The following is a 19,853-nucleotide window of genomic DNA, read 5'->3' as shown; positions in this document are numbered from 1 at the left end:
GATTAGGCACTGGTTGACTTGGAAACTTACCTTTCTCAACGGTCATTGCCAAGGTTTGAACTGAAGAAGCAAGTTGTCCCACCATCTTCTCGAGGCTTGAAACCGATTGAGCTTGTGAGTTGAAGCCTGCTCTCAACTCATTTCGTAGTCCATCAATGGTGCGGTTCTGTTGCTCAATCGTGGAGTGAGTAACATTCCTGAAATTCTGAAATGCATCCTCCCATGGTCTAGGTTGAGAGTGGTTCTGGTTCTGATTGTATGGTCTAAATGGTGGCTGAGAGACTTGAGGAATTTGTTGCATTGGTGGAGCTGGAGCTGTTGGTCCATTCTGTTGGAATCCTTGAGACCATGAAAAATTGGGGTGGTCTCTCCATCCAGGGTTATATGTGTTGGAGTATGGGTTGTAATTTGATGGCTTTCTCATTACACCTATGGCATTGGCTTGATCTGAGTATGAGTCATGGTCATGTGGTTCTGTTGATTTAGCAGTCGATAACGATGCTATTTGTCGAGCAAGACCTTCAACCATCTCCTTGACTTCTTTGATTCCCGAAGTTGACTCGCCAATTTGAACCTCATTTACTCCCTTAATTCGTCTAGTATTCCTGAGTGATCGACTCCGTTGTTGGGAATTATCCGCTTGTCGCTGGAAGAATTCCCAAATCTCTGATGCACTTTTTGACATTAGCTCTCCTCCACTCGTTGCCATTAGTCATTCTTGCACATTCGGCAATAATCCCTCCAAAAAGTATTGGCATTGGTGCCATTTCTCGTACCCATGATGTGGACACTTCAAGAGTAGCCCATTGAATCGCTCCCATGTTTCGAAAAATTGCTCGTCATCTTTCTGGGTAAACTCCGAGATTTCCCTACGAATAGCATTGGTTTTATGCACTGGGAAATATTTATTTAAAAATTTTGTAACCATTTGTTCCCATGATGCAATGCTATTAGCAGGCAATGTATTAAGCCATGAACGAGCTCTATCTTTTAAAGAAAATGGGAATAGTCTAAGTTTAACATCATCATCTGAAAAATTCTCATATTTGAATGTTTGACAAATGGCATGAAAATCATTCAAATGATTATATGGATCCTCATTTTCTAGGCCATAAAATGTAGGGAGACAATTTAACACACTAGGTTTTAATTCAAAACTCCTAGCAGCTACATTTGGGTATCTTATGCATGACGTGCTCAAATTAGCTAAGGGACTAAAATAGTCCTTAAATGGCCTCTCCTGTGGTGCTTGTAAATCCATTTTATTTTTAACGTGTTTGTGTGTGCGAAGTGTTTTTTCTAATTCAAGGTCTATAGGTTCAAGATTAGGTAATAATGACCTACGACCATGCATGCAAAATAAATAAAATAAAAATAAAGATGCAAACAAAACAAAAAATAAAGATGGGAACAAAACAAATAAAAATAAAGAAGAGGGAGAAATTACGATACTAACCTTATTGTGCTATTACAACCTTTCTATAAAAATACACAAAAATAAATACGTGAAAGAAATTAACTAAAAATTAAATTAATAAGATAAACAAAAAAAATTACAAAGAAAAATAAATGGAAAATTAAATTACAAAATTTTAAAGAAGAGAAAAAGAAAAGAAATACTAACCTTTAAATGTAGATTCACTTTTTTTTCTTTTTTTTTTAATAATAAAAAAAAAATACAAGAAAACAAATAAAAGAAATTATTCACAAAAATTAATTCTATGAATTAAAATTACTTACCTCCCCGGCAACGGCGCCAAAAACTTGTTGTGCAAATTTTAATGTACTCGCAAGCGCACGAATCTATTGTAGTATAGATCAATGGTGACGAGTGTCGATCCCACGAGGAGGTGGATTTTAATTATGTGTAGAATTAATTTTGTAAATGGGTGGTTGGATTTATGGTGGAAATGGTTTGGAATATGCTAAAACTTAAATTAAAATGGCGAGAATAAATTCTAAAATTGGAATTGCAATGACGAGAATAAATTGAAGATAATTCTATTGAAATGACGTACTTGGGTATCTGGATCCATATCAACATGCATCATGGGCTAAATAATTCGTATTAATGCCAATTAAATCATGAGGGGGGAATCCACACCTCATGAACCACGCTCTAATCAATATGGTGCTAAGGGCTTATCGTGCCAAATAATAATAATCTTGTACCAGAGGGCCGGTGAAACCAAGACGGTACTAGACAAGATTAGTATTATTTGTCGACGAAAAGTCAAAACATCCACAAAAACTAGAGGGGAGGAGAAAATAAATTTACCAAATAAAGCCCATGACACATGTTGAGACTTCACCTTCAACCCAAGCTTGAAAGAAAATTAGCCACTCATAATTGAACTAGAGGCAAAATGGGAATTTATTAAAATACGAAGAAAATACAAGATGGAGAGGGAATTACAGAAAACAGAGTCCAAAAATGGATTCAGAGATATCAAATTAGGGGGGGGAGGCCCCCTTTTTATAGATACATGGAGTAAATCATGGCCATCGGATTAAAAATAGTTTGGACGCTCAGGATTGCGCCACGTCATCAGTCAACAGTCCACGGTTTGACCACGCGGATGAACAGTAACACGGTTTGACCCGACTTTGAACAGTAACGCGGTTTGACCCGGATGAACAGTAACGCGGTTTGGTTGAAAATAATCCTGTGTGATGCATGCACCGTACGCGAGATTTTTCGTCCACTGATATGCTGCCACGTCACCATCAACAGTACATAAGAATTTTAGTCCAACAGGATCGTGACACCTCATCAGTCAATGCCACATCATCGGTCAATGCCACGTCATCATCCGTCTATGTGAACAGTGTCGTGAACAGTAACGTATACAGTATCGTACACGTGAATAGTACCGTACATGTGAATAGTGCCATTTTTCCTTTTATGCTCCTCCTAAGGTTTTCGACCGTCCTGAGTTCAAAAGTGATGTCCGTTTTGCCGTCTGATCTCTCCTTTATTGTGAAATGACTATAATGCCCCTAAAATACATAAATTACTTAATTAAAATAAAACACACGTAATTAAATCATAAGAATGTTAAATACATAAAAGTAAGGGTTGTTAGTAAGACTTGAAATGTAAAATGACGATTTTCTCCTTTATAAATATGCATTTTCTAACACTCAACAACACTCATCTCGATTCAAATCGAGAAGCATAAATATTGGAGGAACGATTGCCCAATCTCTACTCACCAAAGTTTCAGACGATGCTCGTTCTGAATTTTTATCATTATTCCAAATCTCGAAGTTAGTTAAAGTTGTGCAAACATCTTTGAAGATGATCACACTCTTCCCATATATCAAGGTAGTCACAAAATGGTTATATTCCTTTGGCAGTAAGTGTAACATAATCATAGCCTTGACTTCATCCTTAATAACTTCATCAAAATTCTTCAAATCAGCAAGTAATTTTTCAAATCTTGAGACATGATCGTGCATTGACACCCCATGCTTCATTCAAAAGCCATATACTTGACTCATTGTATGAAGACGATTTTCAAGACTTTTCAGCAGGTACTTCTCCTCCAATATACGCCACAAAGTCACCGCACACTCCTCATCTTTTACGAAGTATTTCACCTCCTTGGTCAAACAAGATCTGATCTGACCACAAGATTTCTCGTTCATACGATCCCAAATTTCTTCATCATACAAGTGTCTTTTATTTTTTCAGAATAACATTGAGATCGATTTGAATAAGGGCATCCATAATTTCACGCCTCCACATGCCGAAAATGATTTTCACATCAAACTTTTCAACATCGATCTTCTGGCCTCTTATAACAGGTCTTGAATAGCGATTTGACAAATCTCGCCTCCCACCTGAAGTGTCTCTTGAAATAGTCTCGGTAGATCTCTCCTTAATTCTAAAAGTTTCACCTTCTACCATTTTCTTAACGAACTATTTCCACTTGAAAAATAGCCTCTATGATGTTAATTTCGCGTGAATAAATGCACCAGGAAAGTTTCCAGGAGACTGGATGAGAACTCGGTCCCAATTAAAAACCAGAATCCTTAGACTTTTATCGCTTTGTTAACAGAACTTTTTTAGACATGCAAAAATACACACTACTTACAATAGACCGTCTCCCAAGTACAAATGGTTGTCTCCACCGAATTTGTGAACAGTACCGTATTCGAGAATAATACCGTATACGTGAACAGTACCGTATCCCCCAAGTATGAACCGTCGGCTCTGATACCACTTGTGCGCAGAATGCGGAATCAAGCGCACCAAATAATTATATAAAAATAAATGACACAAAATTTACGTGGTTCGGCAATATGCCTACGTCCACAGGAGCAAGAGAAAAATAATTATATTATTAACAATTATTTGAGTACAAATTTGAGTAAAGAAATCTCACTTTCATAGAACCCAAGTACATCCAGTACTCTCACACACACTCTCCAATTGCTCACACTGTCAGAACTCTCAAAAGCTTAGAAACTTATAAGTTTAACAAATTTTGGGATACAAATTTCTCTCTGAATGAAGCTCTATTTATAGTTGAGCTTCACTGCAAAAAGTTTTCAAGTAGTTGACAAAAGTCCTGCAATTTAGCACCGACTTGAAAAACAAAAGAAATGCATGTGGCTCCTCCATCAACTTGCCAATTAATTATCAAGGGTCGGTACCAACTTTGGCCAATTGTTTCAACACGTTTTGTATTTTCTCCAAAGCTTGCATGCTAGCTGTGTGTTTGTTGAAAAGTTGTCTTTGGTTGCTGACTTTTCAACATGCTTGTCATCGCCTAATATACTTATATGTTTGAAATTTCATCAATTATGTCAAGATGACAAGCCTTAAAATTGTTCAATATTTAGAACTTTGCCAAGTAATTACCTGAGGGACAAGTTTACATAAAATTATTCATTGTATCAATTTTCTTTTTCCTTCACTTCCTGGACCCATTCCTATAATGACAATATGATAATTTTTTTTTAATCCCAGATGGCCGACAAGGTTTAAATATAGTGACAATTTTCATTTTCTTCTGCCGACCACTTGTTTTAAAATTTTTATTAGCAATTTTTTTGAGCAAGTTGGTGGACTGGAAGACCTAATTTGCTTGCACCTACTCTCTCACAGATTTTAAAAAAGAAGCTGATGGAATGGATGACCGAATTTCCTTTCACCTGCTCTCTCACAGGTTTTAAAAAAGAACCTGAAACTACTTTTGAAACGGAATTCCCCAGTGAAAAACAAAATATTCCGATTTCAATCATATAGAGAAACAATATAAAAATGCACCCGGACCTTGTTTCTGTTAAATGGCTTAAATTCACTCCACTCTATTATTTACATTTGATGTAACATATAATCTGCAAATTTCATCCATTAGATTTCAATCAACGCATGAGAAATAATTTATAGAAAATAGGTAACCCCTTTTTCCGATTATATTTTATTTAATACCAAAAAATCCTTTCCTTTTTTTTAATTTTATTTTAAGATAAACCCTTTTTCAAACCTTCTCTCTCTACAAAACTCAAATGCTAACTTTCAAAAAACAAAAATAATCAATTTGAAAAAAGAAAGAAAAAGAAAAACTATTAACATTTTAAGTTTATGTGAATTAATTATATGGATAAGACTAAAAAAATATGACTCAAAGAGAGAGAAGCAAATGTGGTTCAATTGGTTTTGGGTCGCAAGGGAAGTAAGACTTAGCTTTTTATTGGTTTCTTCCTCAGCTTCAACAACTGACCTAACCTGGGTATAGATTTCAGGTTCATCGATTATATAAAAATTTGATCATTGGCAGAAGAGGTTCTAAGTATTGCAAGACTTTGAGTTTTGGTTATACATGCAGATTTCAATTTTTTTTAAAAAAAGATCAAAGAGAGAGAAAAAAATAAGCGGGATTAATTTTATTTAATGTAAATACTTGTTTAGTCCTTATATTTGAAGTTAAAAATGACATTTTAATTCCAATATTTTAAAAAAAAATGCCTCAAGACACTTTTGCTATTAATTGTTTTACACTCATTTCATTACTTTTCTTTCCTTTTACAATAATATCTATACAATAATATTTTTGCGGATATTAACAAAAAGAAAAAAAATTACCAAATATACTTTTAAAGTAAAATAAAAATTAATGTAAATTTGTTGTTATTATTTTTCTTTTAGGATTAATTTCGTAAATTAATTTGTTTATAAATAATTAATTACTAGGATTGTTGTAGGGATATTAAATATTGCTTAAAGTTTATTGGTATTAATTTATTTATAAATAATAATTAGCAAGATTATTGCAATGGCATGGAAAATACTAATTCTTTTATGTTGATATTTCTTTGTTAATTTACTAATAAATAATTAACTTTTTCAATAGGTACGTTAATTACTATCAAGAATATTATAGCAATGGTATTATTATAAGAACAAAGAAAAAGTAAAAGGAAGAGTATGATATATCTAAGGGCAGGAGTGTCTTAAGGTATTTTTTAAAATATAAAGATTAAATGGGCACTTAAATAAAAATGACTAAATGAGTATTTACCATATAGAATGGGGTTTTAACTTTTTAAGAGGATTTTGGAAGAGTGCTAATAATCTCACTCTTGATTGTAAATCGAACTTGCAAAATTGCATATTGAATTGGGCTCGAGCCTAACTTATTATTTTGAATTGATATTAATTTTTAAAAGTAAAATAAATTAAAAAGAAAAATATATTAAATAAAAACAAGAAAACTTAAAGTTTGAAATTTTCTCACATCTTAAAGATAAAATAAAATAAGATAATAAAAACTTATTGCAGTGAAAACAATACTCAAGATATAATTAGAGTTTGTTTTGGCCAATTTTTCAATAGAAGTTAGATAATTTGAAGGGACAAGCAGAGGTTTTTTTTCTTTTTTTTTTTTTGAATTGTTAAAGTTTACTGTTTTATATACGTGTTTGTGTTTGTGTGTGTGTGTGTCGGTATGGCTATAAAATCAATATGTGCTTGTCATCGTCTAATATAGTTATATGTTTGAAATTTCATCAATTATGTCAAGATGACAAGCCTTAAAATTGTTCAATATGTAGAACTTTGCCAAGTGATTACCAGAGGGACAAGTTTACGTAAAATTATTCATTGTATCAATTTTCTTTTTCCTTCACTTCCTGGACCCATTCCTATAATGACAATATGATAATTTTTTTTTAATCCAAGATGGCCGACAAGGTTTAAATATAGTGACAATTTTCATTTTCTTCTGTCGACCACTTGTTTTAAAATTTTTATTAGCAATTTGTTTGAGCAAGTTGGTGGACTGGAAGACCTAATTTGCTTGCACCTACTCTCTCACAGATTTTAAAAAAGAAGCTGATGGAATGGATGACCGAATTTCCTTTCACCTGCTCTCTCACAGGTTTTAAAAAAGAACCTGAAACTACTTTTGAAACGGAATTCCCCAGTGAAAAACAAAATATTCCGATTTCAATCATATAGAGAAACAATATAAAAATGCACCCGGACCTTGTTTCTGTTAAATGGCTTAAATTCACTCCACTCTATTATTTACATTTGATGTAACATATAATCTGCAAATTTCATCCATTAGATTTCAATCAACGCATGAGAAATAATTTATAGAAAATTAGTAACAAGTGGATTAAAAGTCGAATTGCATTACTTTTATCGGTTGTACCAAAGATCCAAAATTAAAATAATAAAATCTCACATTGACTCTTAAAACATAATGGATCCGAGTTCTATTTGAACGAAGTAGCTGTTAAATTATATTAATTCATAAGTAGTTTCTCATGACTCTTTAATTATTTGACTAAATAATTAAATTGCGCCAAATACAAAAAATTATTTATGGGTTGATGTAACTTCTCTATGAATTAGAAAGAAAAAGAGACCGGAAATATATGGAATATTGATTGCTTGACCTTTTCACAACTTCGACTAAACTTGTTCCTAAATTGCAGATTTTCTCTACTTCATCTCCCATAGTCCCTTATCTTTTCCTATACATTTTCTCAACTTCATTTTCATAATCATTTCTTTTCTGATTAAATAAAAGAAAAAAAACCTGTTCCTTTTCTTTGTTCTGCATAATTTTGCTACTTCATTCTGCTGATCAACTCCTTTTGTTTCCTTAAAAAAAAAGTAAAAATGTCTATCGTTGGAGAGGCCTTTCTAGTAGTCACTGTTGAGATGTTGGTTGAAAAGCTGGCTTCGGAGGTGATTCAGCTATTTGCACGCCGAGGGCAAATCGAAGCTGATCTTAAGAAATGGGAGGAGCTATTGCTGACGATCAAGGTGGTCCTGGATGATGCGGAGGAGAAGCAGATAACAAAGCCCTCGGTGAAGACGTGGTTAGGCAAACTCCAAAACTTGGCTTTCGATGCAGAAGACATGTTGGATGAGTTTGCAACTGAAGCTTTCCGGAGGAAGTTGTTGCTGCTTGAACAAGCTGATCGTCGACCCACCGGTACTACAAGTAAGTTCCGGATGCTTATTCCTGCCTGCTGCACCAAATTGAGTCCACCACATGTCAAGTTCGATTCCATGATTGCGACGCAAACAGAGGAGATTACGGCCAGATTTGAAGAAATTGCAGCAGAGAAAGATAAACTGGATTTGAAAGAAATTTCGGGAGGGTTCAGGTACGGCAGAGTCCGGGAAAGGCCACTGTCAACAACCTCTTTGGTCGATGAAGACGAAGTTTACGGCAGAGAAAAAGACAAGGAGGCACTCGTTGGACTGTTGCGGAGGGATGATTTAAATAGTGGCCGGGGATTCTCCGTTATTCCTATAACAGGTATGGGAGGTCTGGGGAAGACCACTCTTGCTCAACTTGTTTTCAATGATGTCAGAGTGGAAGAACATTTTCCTGATTTCAGAGCCTGGGCTTATGTTTCCGAAGATTTTGATGCTGTTGGGATAACAAAAGTGATACTACAAGCAGCTGTTGGAAGTGTTGATGTCAATGATTTAAACTTGCTTCAACTGCAACTGGAGAATCAACTGAAAAACAAGAAATTTTTACTTGTTTTGGATGATATGTGGACCGAGAATTATGATGACTGGACAAACTTATGCAAACCATTTAAAGCTGGCTTACCAGGCAGTAAAATTATCGTTACAACTCGGAATGAAGATGTTTCGTCAATGGTGACCACTCCTAGTGCGGCGTACTCATTAGAAAACTTGTTGCGTGATGATTGCTTGAGTATATTTGTTCGACACTCCTTGGGAAGAACAGATTTTAGTGCTCATCAATACTTGAGCGAAATCGGTGAGAAGATAGTGGACAAGTGCAACGGTTCGCCTCTAGCAGCAAAGACTCTGGGGGGTCTTTTACGAGGCAAATATGACCCCAAAGATTGGGAAGATGTGCTAAATAGCAAAATCTGGGATTTGGATGAAGATAAAAGCGGTATTATGCGTGCTCTAAGGGTTAGCTATTACTATCTTCCTTCACATGTAAAACGATGCTTTGCACATTGTTCGTTGCTACCCAAGGGTTATCCATTTGATGAGAGGCAAATAGTTTTACTATGGATGGCAGAGGGTTTGTTACAACATAAGACTGATGGGATCGAAATGGAAGAATTAGGCCGCAAGTCTTTTCAAGTGCTCCATTCAAGGTCATTTTTCCAACGGTCAAAGATAGATGCGTCATGGTTTCTTATGCACGACCTTATTCATGATCTTGCCTCATGGTCTTCGGGAGAAATATGCTCTAGTACGGAGATTACATGGGATAGACACAATCAAGGGAGATTTTCCAGAAATCTTCGTCATTTATCTTACCTCTGTAGCAGATTTGACGGAATTAAAAGGTTTGAGGGGCTCCACGAAGTTGAATATTTGCGAACTCTCTTAGCACTGCCAGTGAGCACAAGAAAGCAATCTTTCGTGACTAAAAACCTTGTTTTTCATGTCATACCAAGACTACGGCGGCTGAGAGTCTTATCTTTGTGTGGCTATTGGATCCTTCAGCTTCCGAATGACATTGGAGAATTGAAGCATTTACGGTATCTTGAATTTTCCCGCACTGCAATTGAAGTTTTGCCTGAATCGGTCAGTACTCTTTACAATTTACAGACACTCATTTTAGAGCGTTGTTACCGTTTAAAGAAGTTGTTTCCGGACATAGGGAACCTTACCAACTTGCGGCATCTCAAAAATTCTCATTCGAATTTATTTGAAGAGATGCCTTTGAGAATTGGTAAGTTGACGAGTCTCCGAACACTGGCCAAATTTGCTGTGGGTAAAAGCAACTGCTCTGGGTTAAGAGAGTTGAGATCTTTGACGCTTCTTCAAGACAAACTGACTATTTCAGGCTTGGAGAATGTGAATGATGCCGAAGATGCCAAGGAAGCTCAATTAAATGGCAAGGAGAAACTTGAAGCACTATCGCTAAAATGGGGCGACAAAACTACTAATAGCGATTCAAGGGAGGTAGCAGAAATCCAAACTCGTGTTCTTGAGATGCTAAAACCTCATTATGGACTGAAAGAGCTGAAAGTACAGGGTTATGGTGGTGCAAAGCTTCCAACTTGGTTAGGACAGTCCTCATTTAAAAATTTAGTGGTACTAAGGTTTAGAAATTGTAACCAATGTACCTCCTTGCCATCAGTTGGGCATTTGCCCTCGCTTAAGAATCTTGTTATCAAAGGCATGGCCAAAGTAAAGAGTGTTGGTCTGGAGTTTTGTGGAAAGTATTGCTCAGAGCCTTTTCCATCACTAGAGACTCTTTGTTTCGAGGATATGCAAGAATTGGAGGAATGGATTTCTCATGCAGGTACTGCTGGTGGTGACCAAGAAGCTGCTAAAGGGTTTCATAGCTTGCGAGAGCTTTCCATAATAAATTGTTCAAAACTGAAAGGTAGATTGCCCCAGCGTTTTTCTTCACTTGAAAGAGTTGTCATTAGGAGTTGTGAGCAATTGTTGGTGTCATATACGGCGCTCCCCCCACTCTGTGAACTAGCAATTGATGGATTTTGGGAGGTGGCTTGGATAAGTCATGCGGTTGAAGCAGATATTTCTGATTCTTCAAATTCAGGGCCAGAGGAGTCAAGAGCCGAAGTTCTGCCCTGGGAAATTAGTATTCCTGACCAAGAATCACTACCAGATGGTCTGCACAAACTCAGCCATATTACAACGATTTCGATGTACGGTTCTCGTTTGGTTTCTTTTGCTGAGGGAGGGTTGCCCTCAAATCTGTGCAGCCTCACCCTTTTCGGTTGTCGGTATCTAACGGCCCTGCCCAACGGCATATACAATCTCTCTTCTCTTCAACATTTAGAAATACGAGCTTGTCCACGCATAGCATCCATTCCTGAGGAAGTTGGTTTTCCCCCCAATATTACAGAACTACATATTGAAGGCCCGAACATCTGTAAATTATTCTTTGATTTGGGGTTCCACAACCTCACCTCAGTTCGAGATCTCTTCATTAAAGACGGATTGGAAGACGAGGTGTCCTTCCAAAAGCTTCCTAATTCTTTAGTCAAACTGAACATCAGAGAATTTCCTGGACTAGAATCCCTGTCCTTTGTTCGCAACCTTACTTCATTGGAAAGACTTACCCTCTGCGAATGTCCGAATCTCATTTCCTTGCCGAAGAATGGCCTACCTCCCTCACTTGTTTATGTAGATATCTATTCATGTCCTTATCTGGAGGAAAGGTGCAAAGTGAAGGGAGTATATTGGCACCTGGTAGCTGACATACCCTATGTCAGGCTAAATGGCGGTCTTGTCCTTCATCCCCGTGAATGTTCTTGAATTGTGTTTAATTATTTTCATAACCACCCAGGTATGTCAGTTTCAAAACTAAACGTGAATTTCTTTACATTCTTGTTTCAATCTTTCTCTAATCTTGTCAATTTTCTTTTTCTTTCTTTTTTTTTGTCCGAACAATTTTGTCATGTATTTTTTTCGTTCTTCTTTTGGTTGCAGTTGGTGTACATATCATCTTCTTGTTCTTTGTGATTATGTTGTCGATGCACCTCAAAATCGGGCAGAGAGTTTGACAACCTAATGAAGAAAATTCATCGAAATTTTGAATGCTTGTTTCTTACTCTTTTTTTTTTTTTTCCTTATGCTCTGTTATTGCTCCTTTTTTGTATGAATCTGACTACTTGCAATATTTCCGAACCCTTGCAGGGAGAGTTAAGAATTTTACAAGTGCTCTGATTGAGTAGAATTTCTAGAGATATCAAAAATATTAAATTTAATTAGTGCATTTATATTATGTGTAGTTCAATTAAATAAGTATACCAATTGCATAGTTATTTTTAAAATAAATGCACACATAATATATATACATTAATTAGGTGTAATATCTTTAATGTATTTTAAAATCTTCCTATGTGTGAGAGAATGCTTCATTGATGAGCTACCAGATATACATAAGTTAAACAAAACATTTTTTGTTTTCTTTAATGAGCTACAAATTTTCAATTTTTTTTTAATGCTCATACTATTTTATATCAGAAACTCGAGAAGATAGCATTCAAATTTATGGTCTTTGTAGAGTGTAAAATGCAAATTAATCAATTGTAAAATGTCATTTTATTTACATTTTTTTTCATGCCAATTTCTCGGTTGGAGCAGTTGTTGAATTCACATTTTCAATTTTATTTAGATGCAAAGATTAAAATCACGACATCAATATTGTATTCAAACATGAATTATGTAAATGAAACATAAGACACGCAAATTTAATATAAAACTTATAAATCAACATTAAATATAAATTATGTAAACAAAGTATAAGACTTATAAATAAAAAATAAATTAAGTAAATTAACCTAGGAGTGGTACATAATTAGTGTATCAATGATAAATAAAACAAAAGTTATAAATATAACATAAAACTTATAAATCAACGTGTCAAACAAAACGTAAATTAAGTAAACGAAACATAAAACTTATAAATGAAAGATAAAATAATTAATTACCATAGGAATTTTTAATTTGTGTATTATTATAAAATAAAACAAAAACTTACAAACGTAACATAAAACTTGAAAACAAATATAAAGTGCCAAATAAAACACAAATTGTGTAAATAGAATATAGGATTTGTAAATAGAAAGTAAAAAGAGTAAATTAACATACGAGTGGTAAATTGGTATATTCTTGATAAACAAAATAAAAATTTATAAATATAATATAAAACTTGTAATCAGTAATAAGTATAAAATAAAACATTAATTATGTAAATGGAACATAAGATTTGTAAATACAAAGTAAAAGAAGTAAATTAATATAGAACTGGTAAATCGATGTATTATTAGTAAACAAATCAAAAACTTATGAACATAATATAAAACTTTTTTTTTTTTTGAAACTGGAAACTTCATTAAAGGGCAAAGATTACAGAGAAGAAAATAACCAAGGAGGTGGAACATGATTCCACTCCTCAAAGCCTGACAAAGAACCCCCCACCCGAGCAGTAACATGGGCGGCAGTGTTCGCAGACCTTCGAACAAAAGAGAACTCAATATCTCCTATAGACTTAGCTAAAGCTAGACAATCATCAAGAATAAGACCATACCCATTAGGACAAGAATAGCTTGCTGTGAGAGCTTTAAAAACCTGAATGCAGTCCAATTCTACTACAACACAAGACAAATGCCGCTTCTTAATCCAGCTGAGGATCTCACGCACACCAAGCGCTTCAACATCCCTTGCACCAAAACTACCCAGGACAGATGCACAGCAAGCTGCCATAAAAAGCCCATCAGAGTTGCGAATGACCCCTCCATAACTCACTTTTCCCTGAGCTGAAAATGTTGCGGCATCAACATTACACTTAAGCCAACCTAACTGAGGAGGTGTCCAGCAAATTGCCCCATGACAGCCTTGGAAACAAGTAGCATCATGGACCTCAGATTTCTGCCTCGCAGTTTGCCATTGAAACAAATAATTTCCAGTAGAGTTGAGGACATGACGCACACTACAGACTTTGTTATTCCAAACTTTCTCATTCCTCCGGAGCCAGATCCTCCAGCATATCATGGCAACAAGGTTACACATCTCTTTATTACAGCAAGAAAAAACAAGCTCCAACCAATTAAGAAAAGAAGGTTGAGGACCAATTAAACCAAGGGAAGAAGTCAGCCAACAAGTCTGAGCAAAAACACAGTTCACCAAAGCATGCACAACAGTTTCTTTTTGCTGATTGCAAAGGGAACAGATGGGCATTACCTCGACTCGCTTCCAAATAAGATTATCGGAGGTGGGAAGCACATTCTGCGCAGCTCGCCAAAGAAAAACCTTCACCTTACTAGGCACCTCCAAGCTCCAAATTTTCCTTCAAATACCAGAAGTTGGGGCGTTGACATAGTTATTAAGCAATCTATAACAGCTCCGAACAGTATACAACCCATGGGGGTCAGCCATCCAGTACCAAACATCCTTTTCTCTTCGAGAACTCAGCGGGATTTGCAAAATGAGGTTTCGGTCTCGAGTATCAAAGAGATCTGCCACTGCATCATAGTCCCATCTACGCTGCACAGGGACCATCAAACTGCTGACTGGAGCTGAAGCTATACTTTCATTTAAGCTGGTGGAAATAAACCCATTATCTGCATCAGGAAGCCAAGGATCCGACCCGATGAGAGTGTTCTGACCACTGCCAACCTGGATCCTACTACTGCGAACAATAATATCCTTGGCTGCCAACAGAGATCTCCACACAAATTATGACCTAAGACAGCCTCTACAATAGATGTGCGAGGGAAATACCAAGCTTTGAAATTTTGGCCAAGAAGAGATTCCGGATTCGTTAACAGCTTCCAAACCTGTTTCCCCAACATTGCCACATTGAAATCGTGAAGATTTTTTAAGCCAATTCCTCCAGTGGTCTTGGGTTTACACAGCAAATTCCATTTCATCCAGCGAATACCACCTCGCCCTTCACGTCTGCTTCCCCACCAGAATAAGTTCATCATGGTTTCTAATTCTTTGCAAAGGTCTAGGGGCAAAAGATAAACCTGCATAGCATAATTGGGAATAGCTTGAGCCACTGTTTTTAACAGAATTTCCTTACCAGCTCCTGACAAAAAATTCATACTCCAGCTGTGAAGCTTCTGCCACACCCTATCACGAATAGAACTGAAGACTTCCTTTTTATTCCTGCCAACAAAAGAGGGTAAGCCAAGATAAGTGCCATGGTTAGCAGTAGCGTTAACCTCTAAAATATGGCAAAGCTGCTCCTTAACATCTTCTTTAACATTGGAACTAAAGGAAATTGAGGATTTGCTGAAGTTCACCCTCTGGCCTGACCCCTGACCATACACCCCAAGGATGCGCTTAATCACATGAGCTTTACTGTTGTTAGCCTTGAAGAACAAAAAGCAGTCGTCCGCGAAAAATAGATGAGAAACAACAGGAGCTCCTCTAGCTACCTTAACCCCATGGAGCAAACCAGCACGCTCATTCTTGCGGATTAAAGCACTTAACCCCTCCGCACAAAGAATGAATAAGTACGGCGACAAAGGGTCCCCTTGACGAAGCCCTCTACTAGGAACAATAGGACCAATTTCCTTCCCATCCCGGATAACATAATACCGAACCGTAGAAACACATAGCATAATCAAGGTCACCCATTTAGCATCAAAACCCAGCTTAAGCAACATAGCTTCCAAGAAATCCCATTCAATACGGTCATAAGCTTTCGACATGTCGATTTTAAGAGCAGCTGCCCCAACATTTCCTTGACGTTTCCTCTTTAGAAAATGCATGATTTCAGAGGATATAAGGATATTATCGGTGATGGCTCGACCCGGAATAAAAGCACTCTGAGATTCAGATACTACAGAGCCCAGAATAGTTTTCATACGATTTGAGAGCATTTTAGCGACTATTTTATAAAGGACATTGCATAACGCAATAGGCCTCATGTCCGAAAGAGACTCTGGTTTTGATTTCTTAGGGATCAGCACAATAGATGAGTCATTTAAGCCCTTAGGAAAGGAGCAAGTAGCAATGAAATTTAAACATGCCTCCGTCACATCCTCACCAACATGAAGCCAAAATTACTGATAAAAGGCCGGGTTCATACCGTCGGGACCTGGCGATTTGTCCGGGTGCATTTCGAAAAGGGCCCCTTTAACCTCACCGGTTGAAAAAGGCTCGAGAAGCAAATTGTTCTGTTCAGCAAAAACTTTTATCTCGACACAATCTAAGGATTCTACGTTCAGACAACCATCAGAAGTAAATAAATTGGAGAAGTAGTCAGAAATCAAACCATCTATGTCAGCCGAGGTGGTACACCAGTGACCTTGAGCATTGCGGAGAGTCGTAATAGAATTCCTTCGCTTTCTTGCAGTTGCCGTAGCATGGAAGAATCGGGAATTCATATCCCCTTCCTTGAGCCAAAGCAATCTTGATCTCTGCTTCTAGAAAACCTCCTGACTATGGAGAAGCTCATTAAACCGCTTCCTGACCTCCGAAAACTCCTCAAGACCAGCTGAATCACGACGCCCCCTTAAGAGAGTCATCCGCCTCCTACACTCAGAAATATGGTTTCTGAAATCCTGAGCTAAGTGACCTCCCCAACGAAGTAAAGCAGACCCACACTCTGAAATTTTTTGCTGAATTGGATACCCACGCGAAGAAGACCAGCTGGACCGAACCACCTCTGCACAGTTTACCTCTCTCAGCCACATATTTTCAAAACGGAATCTTTTAAGCCTATGGGAATGAGCTAAAGGCTTTGGGTCCATAAAAATAGGTAAATGATCTGAGGTTGAAGACTCCAAACTCCAAACCCGAGCTTTCTTGAACCGACTTATCCACAGCTCAGAGGCTAGAACTCTGTCCAACCTTTCCTCCACCCAATTATCCTTCCCCCGAGACCGTTCCCATGTGAATTGATAACCTTCCATGCCGATGTCAAGTAATCCGCTATCCGACACAGCTTGTTTAAAACCCTGCAGCTTCCAATTGGGATGCTTATGCTTACCTCGCTTCTCGTTTGCAGCTAAAAGGTCGTTAAAATCCCCAATGGACACCCAAGGAAGAGATGACACAGCAGATAAAGTGCGAAGGAGGTTCCAAGAATCACGTCGACGACTGGATTTCGGGAAGCCATAGAAGCCCGTCATCCTCCACTTACCAAGCTCCGGGTACTCTACCTCCACATCTATAAAGTTTCTAGAGAACTTTAGTAATCTCACTTTGCTGCTAGCTTTCCAAAAGAGGGCAATCCCTCCACTACGGCCCAAAGGCTCAACGACAAACAGCCCCTCGTAGCCCAACTTCGGTTTTAATCTTTCTAAAGTATTTCGATTACAAAGAGTTTCAATTAGGAAAATAAAAACTGGATTCTTACGTTTGGCCCATTCCTCCAGCATTTGAACTGTCCGTGGTTGGCCCAGCCCACGGCAGTTCCAGCTTAAGACACTCATTTGTCTCGGTGGGCCTGATTTACAAGGCCCACCGCTGGTCCATTTTTTGATTCAAGAGGTAAAAGCAACACTTGGGAAGATGCCTCTCCTTCAGAGCCCGTTTTGCTGCACAATCCTGCCTGTGACCTTCTCCTTTTGGAATATTTAACAATTAATCCTTCATCCATATCTTCCCCAGAATCCGGATTGATATCAATTTCATTTATTGCCCCCGCAACTTGCTTTCCTTTCACACGAGATAAAGTCTTAGAAGGCACTAAGCTGTCACCTTTCTTATTAACTACCCTGCTTCCCACGTCCTCGTTCCCCTCGAGGTTTTGAGGGATGGTATACCCGGGATTTGCGGCAAGAATTGGGTCAATTGCCATGGTATCTGCAAAGTCTCCGTACCTTCCTTTTTCCTCAGCAGCTTCCTCCGGTGGGATAGATCTCAGCCACCGATTGCCGGAGTTCATCGCATTTCTTCTATTTGGTGCCTTCATCCAGTGACCATAGGCTTTCACCATCTCCCCAGAAGTGCATTCATACAATTGGGGACACTGTTTTTCAGTGTGGCCAAGTAATCCACAAATAAAGCAAAAGATGTTGAGGCGTTCGTATTTAAAATCCACCCAAATCCAGTCTCCGCCAACCTTCTTTAGTTTCATCCTTCGCTTCAGAGGTTTCCTAACATCTATAGCCACTCGGATACGCATATAGTTTAGCCAAACCCCCATTAAGTTATGCTCATCGGACTCCAGAAAAGTGCCTATGTAGTTGCCAATGTCTTTTAGAATTTTCGCAGACATGAATCCTATTGGAAGGTTATAAACCTGGGTCCAAAACGAGGTAAAGTAAAGTGGAACATTCCTAGGCTGTTCGTTCTCCTCCAGCCGCTTAACAAGCAGAATATGTTGATCAAACGTCCAAGGGCCTGAGTCAAGAACCCTTTTCACATCCACTTCATGGAAGAATTGAAATAGAAAAAGCGAGGGAGATAAATCCTTAATGCAGACTCCCTTCCCTGGCCTCCATACCGAAGCCATTGTGTTCTTCATGGCAGGGAAGTTAATAACTTTATCCGTAAGAAATCTGCCCACCAGACAGAACCGAAAATCAATGCTCGCTGGACCACCCTCGTTGCCAGCGTCTCCTTCAACAATGAGCCCCCCGTCCTCCTCCTCAGCCAAATTGATATGAGCATAACCATTATTAATCTCGATCTCCGGGTTTCCTTCAGACATCGCCACTGACGAAAGGAGAGGAAGGCAAGAAAACTAACTAGAAAATTTAAATTCTGTAGAGAAGAAACTTGTCATATAGACAAGACGAGACAAACTTGTACCAAGACAAGACCCATACAAACAGGATATTTTTTCCAGAGAGAAGTTTAGAGTAGCGTGGGAGTGTATCCAACCATGCAGCTATATGTTTTAATTGCAAGAAATGAATATAGCGGTTCAAGCTTCTATAAATGTAAGAACATCCCTCACAAGAATAAAATCAAGTTCAGGGGTGTCACTTATATAATATAAAACTTTTAAATCAATAATAAGTGTAGAATAAAACATCAATTAAGTAAATGAATCATAAGACTTGTAAATGGAAGACAAAATAAATAAACATATGAGTGATAAATTGTAGTATTATTGATAACAAAATAAAAATTTACAAATGTAACATAAAACTTCTGAATTAACATTAGTGTAAAATTAAACATAAATTATGTAAACGAAATATAAGATTTATAAATGGAAAGTAAAGCAAGTAAATTAATATAAGAATGATTGAAAAAAACTTTCAAATGTAAAATAAAAACTCATTATAATAATGATTACCTTATATATATGTTGCTTTTATTTCTATATTGAATGATGATAGTTTTGGTTTTTTGTAATACATGTGATGGTATATGCGAAATATTACTAAGGATAAAACTTATACTCAAAATCAAATTTTGAAAACTATTATTTCCATGTTTTTCAAAGTTATTTATAAGATAAGGTGATTTTGTATTCTTTTAGACCTCCTCGACATCAACTCTAAATGATCTTCAAGTACAGGTAAGAAGAAAAGTTTAAAACTACATGGAGTATGTATAAGACAAAAAATAGATATAATTTTATTGACATATCATATTTGTCTAGTAATATAAGAAAGATTTATTTTGTTTTAGCTTGATCCATATCAAGAAAAATAATTTTGCTTAATTAGTCTCTGTATTAAACAATACTATGATAGAAAATTAAAAAAAAAATTATGAATGTTATAGTTAAACTCAATGGGGGATCCATTAGTGGGCTATACCGAGCTAGAAAACAAAAAAAAAAAAAAGAGTCAAATATGCTAGTTAATTTACAAATATGCCACCAACAATTAATTACAAGAGTGCAATTCAAAGTAAAATACACTTTACCGAATCCACTTTTCTTTCCCTTTTCACTGACAACAATAATAAAGCCAAGAACTAAAAA

The 19,853-nt window shown here is 36.9% G+C and overlaps 2 protein-coding genes and 1 non-coding gene across 3 annotated transcripts; 2 read left to right on the top strand and 1 right to left on the bottom strand.

Moving 5' to 3' along the window:
* The first annotated feature begins 774 nt into the window (after positions 1 to 774).
* Positions 775 to 877, top strand: LOC127901585 (small nucleolar RNA R71). Its single transcript, XR_008053829.1, has one exon. It is a non-coding gene; the product is annotated as a small nucleolar RNA R71 (small nucleolar RNA).
* A 7,038-nt stretch (positions 878 to 7,915) lies between these two features.
* Positions 7,916 to 12,200, top strand: LOC127900903 (putative disease resistance RPP13-like protein 1). Its single transcript, XM_052436257.1, has 2 exons — positions 7,916 to 11,795; positions 11,939 to 12,200. Exon 1 carries the CDS (start codon positions 8,144 to 8,146, stop codon positions 11,762 to 11,764), a length of 3,621 nt encoding a protein of 1,206 aa, XP_052292217.1. The 5' UTR covers positions 7,916 to 8,143; the 3' UTR covers positions 11,765 to 11,795; positions 11,939 to 12,200.
* A 5,196-nt stretch (positions 12,201 to 17,396) lies between these two features.
* Positions 17,397 to 18,623, bottom strand: LOC127900814 (uncharacterized). The gene has a single exon (XM_052436055.1). It carries the CDS (start codon positions 18,621 to 18,623, stop codon positions 17,397 to 17,399), a length of 1,227 nt encoding a protein of 408 aa, XP_052292015.1.
* Between the last annotated feature and the right edge of the window lie 1,230 nt (positions 18,624 to 19,853).

The sequence above is a fragment of the Citrus sinensis genome, chromosome 3 (genome assembly GCF_022201045.2).
Source record: "Citrus sinensis cultivar Valencia sweet orange chromosome 3, DVS_A1.0, whole genome shotgun sequence".
Classification (NCBI taxonomy): Eukaryota; Viridiplantae; Streptophyta; class Magnoliopsida; order Sapindales; family Rutaceae; genus Citrus; species Citrus sinensis.
Note: the sequence above shows the minus strand (reverse complement) of the source record. Positions and strands in the feature narration are given on the sequence as shown.

Bases quoted from the DNA above. Each gene is read 5' to 3' on its own strand.
- LOC127900903 (XM_052436257.1), top strand. From the start codon at position 8,144: ATGTCTATCGTTGGAGAGGCCTTTCTAGTAGTCACTGTTGAGATGTTG.
- LOC127900814 (XM_052436055.1), bottom strand. From the start codon at position 18,623: ATGTCTGAAGGAAACCCGGAGATCGAGATTAATAATGGTTATGCTCAT.